Here is a 7,792-nt window from a genome sequence, read left to right on the forward strand (position 1 = left end):
ACTCAGGAGGCTGAGGCAGGAGAATGGCGTGAACCCGGGAGGTGGAGCTTGCAGTGAGCCGAGATCGCGCCACCGCACTCCAGTCTGGATGACAGAGCAAGACTCCGTCCCACAAAAAAAAAAAAAAAAAAAAAAAAAAAAAAAAAAAACCCAGCAGCGAATCCTCTTGCTGAAGACTTTGACTAGGGGGCGCCTGCACCAAAGTTCTAGGCTGTTAAGGGGCCCCCACGCACTGTCCTTGCCTTGAACACACCAGCTTGGGGGATTTTTAATGGTCTTTTCAAGATCATTGTAGCGACTCTTCTTTGGGGCTTTGTTGAAGTGGTCAAGCCCTAGCCAAGGCCAAGGATGAGACATGTTACTGGGCGGTGGCTCAAAGTCTTTCAAATTTACTTCATATTCGTCTTCATTTATGTACTGGTGTCGGCCCATCATTACAATTGCAAACTTAAACTTCTCGTACTCCTTCTCTTGGATGTCCAGCAGGCTCTGGATTCACTTTGTCACTTCTCAAAAATGCTCACCCTGGTGTATTCTCAGAAAAAACGGGATTCCGAACGTTCTGAAGACCTCTTTGTGGAAATGTGCCACTGTGACAAGCATCTCATTCTCTTTGTCTGTGTCCATCTAGTCCAAAGGGATTTCCTCTATTCACAAGGTCCGGCTCATTGCCAGAGATAAACATTCTAATTGTTCATCTTCTTGATGGACACAAATGATTTTGTAGCTTACAATTTCTAGAAGCCCAAGTTTCCCTGCTGCTTTCTCCCCAAGCTCCACGGACTTTTTACATTCTTCTGACAGGTCCCAGACATACCCATGCTTGTCTGGATATAGTGTTATTTCTTCTTCCCTAAATTGGCTGTTTAACTATGTACATTTAAAACTTCACCTGTTCTCACAGTCTGTGATTTTCATCTTAAGATGCTGATAGTAAAGTTTCTTAGGTTGTCTAGGCTTGAAGAATTGTAGAAGCTCTCTTAAAGTACCTTCATAATTGTGTCTAAGAAGATTATCCGGGCCATCCCTATAACCTTGAGACTTGAAAAACTGGAGCAACATTGGATCTGTGTTGGGCCTCTGTGCAACGGTCTTTGCAATGTGAAGATAATTCATTTTATTTGATAATGTAACCACAAATCCAGGATCATTAGGGATTGTTTTATCACAGAAAATAACATCAGCACAGAGATCTTGGAAATACTCCTTTTCGGTGGGTAATTCACTGTTACCATTTTCAGGGTCATCCTTCTGAAATACTATGATGTCATCATCCATTCCTTCATCAAGGGTTTTATCAAGAGACACATCTTAGTCCTGAATTCTCTGTTCAATTCGGTTTAACTTTCTCATAGAGGATAAGGCTAGTATCTTGAATAAATCCTGCTCTGTTACACATAACTGGGAGCAAAGCATGTATTTTACAGGATTATTGGTGTGTAGATATGCCCACAATAATTCTGCGTGGTGAGAAGGGATGGGTCTGGGTCTAGCCTAAAGAGGCTGTCTGGCCATGATCTGTCACAGCCACTGTGCTGCACTGTGGGGAATTCCTCCTGGGTCCAAAGTGCCCAGTCTCCCTGGCACTGGCAAGGGAAAACTAACAGACTGGAGCTGCAGTGATAGCTGCTGACCCTCCCCCCAGGTGCTCAGTCTTCTTAAGCAGCAGGCAGCTGCAGTGATGATGACTGCCCCTCCCCCTGGGAACTTGGTTATCTTAGGCAGCAGGCAGCTGCAATGATGGCTGCCACCCCTCCCCCTGGGAGCATAGTCATCTCAGGCAGCAGACAGCTGCAGTGAAAGTGGCTGCTCCCCACCACCTGAACTCGGTCATCTTAGACAGTCTCCAGTTGAGTGGCTGCCAAGAATCTGCACAGCTCTGTGCTTGGGACCCAAGGCCCTGGCGGTGTGGCTCATGAAGGGGATCACATGATCCTCAGGATGCACAGATCTGGAAAGAGTGTGATTTCCCGGGTGAGGTAGCAAAATCACTCACCACCTCCCCTAGCTAGGGGTGAGCCCTGTGCAGCTCCCTGGTAGGCTGTTACTCTACCCTACTTTTCCTTACTCTCCATGGGTCACACCAACTGCCTAATCAGTCCCAGTGAGAGAACCTGAATACCTCAGTTGCTGGTGCACAATTCACTTGCCATTTACCTTCTTCTCTGTGGGAGTCTCCCACAGCTATTTCTAATTGGCCATCTTGGCCCTGCTCCAAGTTATTTTGCCTTTATTTTTTGTTTTTATTTTTGTCATCCACAATTTCCTTGCCTTTTGTGGTTTTAATTAAGCACTTTATATTATTTTGTTTTCTCTCTTTTCTTACCATATAAGTTATACATTTTTAAAACTTGTTTTAGTGGTTGCCCTAGAGTTTGCACTATACATTTACAACTAATTCAAGTTCATTAACAAATAACAATGTGCTACTTCATGGCTAGTATAAGTACCTTGTAGTAACAAAATAGTCTCTCCTATCCCTTGAATCACTCTGTCATTCATTTCATGTATGCATAAGCAAATGTATATATGACATATATATTTTATATAGGCATATGTAATTGATTACATTGTTTTTATTATGTTGAACAAACTTTTATCAGTTAGATCAGTTAAGAATACGAAAAATAAGGTTTTTATTTTACCTTCACTTATTCTTTCTTTGACACTGTTCTTTTTTTAAATGTAGATCTAAGTTTCTGAACTATATCATTGTCCTTCTCTCTGAAGAACTTCTTTTAACATTTCTCACAAGGCAGGTCTACTGGCAACACATTCTTCCATTTTTGTTTGAGAAAATCTTTATTTCTCCTTCCCTCGTGAAAAATTACTTCACAGAGTAGAGGATTCTAAGTTGGTGATTTTTTTCTCTCAATACTTTAAATATTTCACTCCATTCTCTTCTTGCTTGCATAGTTTTTGAGAAGTCAGACAGAATTTTGATCTTTCTCCTCTACAGGTAAAGTGTTTTCTATTTCTGCTTTCTTTCAATATTAAAAAAAAAATTTTTTTTTTATTTCCCGAAATTTGAATATAATACAACTAGGTGTAGGAGTTTTTGGCATTTATTCTACTTGGTGTTCTCTGAGCTTCCTGGATCTGTGGCTTGGTGTCTGACATTAATGTGAGGGAAATCCTCAGTCATTATTGCTTCAAATATTGTTTCTCTTCCTTCCTCTTTTTCTTCTCCTTCTGGTATTCTCATTACATGTAAGTTACACTGTTTTAGTTGTCCCACTATTCTTGGAATTCTTTTTTTTTTTTTTAAGACAGAGTCTCACTCTGTCACCCAGGCTGGAGTGCAGTGGCACGATCTAGGCTCACTGAAACCTCTGCCTCCTGGGTTCAAGTGATTCTCCTGCCTCAGCCTCCTGAGTAGCTGGGGTTACAGGTGTGTACCACCACACCTGGCTAATTTTTGTATTTTTAGTAGAGACGGGGTTTCACCATACTGGTCAGTCTGACCAGTCTCGAATTCCTGACCTCGTGACCCACCTGCCTTGACTTCCCAAAGTGCTGGTATTACAGATATGAGCCACTGTGACCAGGCTATTCTTGGAATTCTGTACTGACTTTATTCAGTCTTTTTTCTCTTTGCTTTTCATTTTTAGAAGTTTCTATTGTTGTTTAGAGATCTTTTCTCAGCCATGTCCAGTCTACTAATGAGCCCCTCAGAGTTACTCATTTATTTTACAGTGTTTTTAATCTTTAGCATTTCTTTTTGTTATTTTCTTTTTTCGTCTAGCATTTCTCCTTGATTTTTAAAATCTCTCTGCATACATTATCTATCTGTTCTTGTGTGTTGTCTACTTAAATCCATTAAACCCCTTTTAATGAAAGCATATTAATTATAGTTGTTCTTTAATTCCTGGTCTGATAATTCCAACATTTCTGCCATATCTGACTCCAGTTCTGATGTTTGTTCATTATTTTCAAGCTATTGTTGCCTTTTTAATATGTCTTACGATTTTTTATTGATAGCTAATCTTTAGTGATGTAGTAATAAGGTGTTGGGGGAGAGGAAGTGTTCTATAGTCCTATGATTATGTTTCAATCTTTTGGTGAGTCTGTGCCTTTGGACTGTGAACTTCTGAGTGCTTCTCAGTGTTTTACCCCTTCGGTGGGACAGGATGGCTAGAAGGGGCTAGAGCTGGATATTTCCCTTCTCCCACGTAGAAGGCCAGAGGGAGCTGGAGCTGGGTATCTCCCTTCCCCCAGGTCGGTTAGGCCCTGAGAATACCCCAGAAGGTTGGGCTCTAGTAAAATACTTTCTCCTGAGGGCAGGCTGTGTTAAGAAGAACAGAATGCTTTGGCATGTTTCGTATATGTTTTTTTTCCCTTCCCTCTGGAAGCACCAGGGGATTTTTCTTCCGTATTTGCCATGAGAACCTAATAGAGCTCCAGGTGGTAGGACTCAGGAAAGTGTGGGGCTTCCCTGTGATTGGGTCCTCCTGGAGTTTTTAACTCTGAGGCTTGTCTACACCGAGCCTCCAGCATTTTATCGATTACACTTCAGGTTTTCCTACCCCAGCACTGCTTCCCACAGAGGCTCTGTCTCAGGTAAGTTGTGATTCTCTATGTCTACCTTTCTGTCTCTCCAATTCTGGGGGTAGCAGTTTGCTGTGTGACCTCATTTCCTTGATTAATTTAAGAATTATTGATTTTTCAGCTTGTTCAGCTTTTTACTTCTTTGGACAGACTGGCAACTTCTAAGCATCTTACATAAGTGACCAGAAACTTCCAGTTTCTGACCTACTTTTATGGGGAAATCTAGAATTGTCTCTAGATAATGTTTAAGGGAAGAAGGTCATGTTTTTATTTATTAAAAGTAAGTGAAAAACATTTTTCAGTCTTGTAGTCCTAAAACATGTTGCAAAGCTGCTAAATTTCGTGTATTTTTTTACATTCTGGTGAATGCGACGGCTAATAACACAGAGGCCTAACTCTTCCTTTTGATTGCAGACGTAATATGCTTATAGCGACTTATCACTGTGATAGGATAATTTTTTAAATGTATCTTTTTTCTTTCTAGCTGATGTACAGTTGGATTCATTTCATTAACACGCAAATTATATAGTATTTCAGTGCATTTTGCTAGTATGTATGTATTTTATGTAAAATTTTAATCATAATTTGACATACATGGAAAAAAGTATACAGATCACAAACATACAGCTGAATAAATTTTTGCAGAGTAAACAAACCAATTTAACCAGCCCCCACATCAAAAAAAAAAAATTCTCAGAGACACAAAAGCCTTCCTGTGCTTTCTTGCCCCTTCCTGTGCTACTCTTTCCTTCCATTTACAAAAGTAACTACTATTTTGTCTCCAAATAGCTTTGGACTTGTTATTATAGAAGCATACAATATTTACTCTTTTGTCAGGCTTCTTTTTCTCAGTGTTACATTTATGAGATACATTTATGCTGTTAAAATAGTTGTAGGGTTCATTCATTTTCATTGCTATATAGAATTTCACTATGTAAATATGCCAAGGTTTATGTGTCCATTATACAAATGATATTTGGGTTGTTTCAAGTGTGGGGCTATCACAAATAGTGTTGCTATGGATATCCATTTACATACAATACATTTCAAAAATATATGTATGCACTTTCATCGGGAATATATCTAGGAATGAGAGGGCTAGGTCATAATGTAGGCCTTATACACTGTTTAGCTTTAGTAGATATGACAGTGGAGTCTTTTAGTCTCTCAAAAATTCCCCCTGAAAACAAAGCAGACTAATTAGGATTGTAGGGGGAAAATTATGGATGATGTATTCAAAAAACTGGGGAAAAGAATCCCTACATATTCCAGAATAGAAGGGAGCATGCACAAAGCACCAAGATAAATAATTGTGTGGTAGGGCTGGTAGGGAAATAAAAAAGGTGTCTACCAACGTATTGTACAAGCCAGGGAAAAAAAAAAAAATCATCAACACATACCCCACAAAAGAGGGGACACTACGCTACCTGGGGGAAGCGTCTGACAACAACCAGCAAAAGTGAGGAAAGTACTCACAGGATTCAAATTGTAAGTAAATGCAAAAAACTGCACAGCCCTGGGAAGATTCCACCATGCTGTGTCAGGTTACATCGTCCAGAATTTCAGGGATATTTGACAAATCTCCCCTCATGAGTTTTCAGGATACACTAAGAATAATCAAAATCAAATTGACTAGAACATAAATATTAGGGGCAAATAAAGAGAAAAGTTTCTGATAATGAGGGAGGAGTGTTGCACTGGAAGCACATCCCAAAAGATACCACACAAGCAAAATAAAAATCTAAAGCTGAGAGCTCTATGGAGTTAAATTCAACACTTTCCAGATTGTAGGCTGTAGATCTGATTATGTCCTTAACCATATGTGCCATCATAGGACGTTACATGTCGTCTTTCACCTCCAGTGAAAACAGTAATCAGTTTGTTATTTATTATTTACTCATGAAATTCATGAGTTTGTCGTAAAAATGTAATGTGGTAATGCTTGTCAAGTGTCTACCTACTCCCTGAATGTAGCAAGTACTATAATTAATGGCTATGATTACTGTTGTTACTTTATTGTATTTCCTAGTTGCATTTGATATTGTTATTTTCTACTTCTTAAAATACTTGCTTCTTGCTTCTTCTGGCTTCTATAATGCCATTTTCTAGTCCTTTTTTCCTCTTATTTCTACATTTCTGTGATTCTCTTTATGACTTTCTCTTTTCGTGATTTAAAGTCAATATTCCTCAGGGTTCTGACTTCGACCTTTGTTTTTTCTGTATATGTGTAACAGTGGTTGACAACCTTGATTGATTACTACAATCACCGGGGAGCTTTTCCAAATCCTGATTCCCAGGCTGCACCCCAGACCAGTAAATCAGATTCTCTGGGGAGAGGAGCCAGACATCAGTGTATTTTAGAGTTTCCAGGTGATTCCTTTATGCAGCCAAAGTTTAGAACCACTGCCATACAATCTCTTTGGATGATCTCATCCACTCTGGTAGGTTTGATTACCATTTATAGCCATGGTTTTCAATCCTGGCTGCGTATCAGGATCACCTGGGGATAGTAGTTTTTTTTTTTTTTTAAATTGGTGCCTTTGCCTCTAACCTCAGAGCTGCTGATTTATGTAGCCTGAGGTAGAGCATTGAGTGAATGTATCTGTTATAGATGTGGAAACCAGATTATCAAGTACAAAAGAAATGCATTTGAAGAGCAAGTAGGCATTTCATGAGAACCTGAGGAATTCTCCAATAAATAAAATGAATTTGTTAGTGCATGAATTTTTGACATATAATTTGGCTGCTAAGAGCTCTAATTTGCTTTCTTTCTAACAATTGTCTATATGACTTTGAAAGTTTGACTGAATGGATATTGTACTTTAAAAAACATTTTTTAAAAATAATCATAGATACATAGAAAGTTGCAAAATTAATACACAGAGCCTCATGAACCCTTCAACCAGTTTCTTCCAGTGGTGACATCTTATATAGCTGTAGCAAAATATCAAAACCAGGAAACTGATCTGGTTACAAAACATTCAATAGACAACAGACTTTGTTCAATTTTCACCAGTTTTTAAATGCACCCGTGCGTTTGTGTGTGTGTGTGTGTGTTATTCTATGCAATTTTATTTGATGTATAGATTTATATAACTACTACCACAATCAAGATACAGAAGTGTTCAAGCAACACAAAGAAACTCTGTCACGCTATCCCTTTATTAGTCACACCTACCTCCACCCCTGACCCCTGACAACCACTAATCTTTTCTCCATCTCTTTGTCATTTCAAGGATATTGT

At 39.1% G+C, this 7,792-nt stretch overlaps 1 protein-coding gene across 1 annotated transcript; it reads right to left on the bottom strand.

Moving 5' to 3' along the window:
* Positions 1–269: 269 nt before the first annotated feature.
* LOC117064413 (ubiquitin carboxyl-terminal hydrolase 7-like) lies at positions 270–1,455 on the bottom strand. The gene has a single exon (XM_033178583.1). The coding sequence runs from the start codon at positions 1,276–1,278 to the stop codon at positions 889–891; it is 390 nt and encodes a 129-aa protein (XP_033034474.1). The 5' UTR covers positions 1,279–1,455; the 3' UTR covers positions 270–888.
* Between the last annotated feature and the right edge of the window lie 6,337 nt (positions 1,456–7,792).

Source organism: Trachypithecus francoisi, unplaced genomic scaffold, assembly GCF_009764315.1.
Source record: "Trachypithecus francoisi isolate TF-2019V2 unplaced genomic scaffold, Tfra_2.0 Lachesis_group2, whole genome shotgun sequence".
NCBI classification, from domain to species: Eukaryota; Metazoa; Chordata; class Mammalia; order Primates; family Cercopithecidae; genus Trachypithecus; species Trachypithecus francoisi.

What these genes read in the sequence shown, in the direction of transcription:
- LOC117064413 (XM_033178583.1), bottom strand. Translation starts at nt 1,278, where the DNA reads ATGGATGATGACATCATAGTATTTCAGAAGGATGACCCTGAAAATGGT.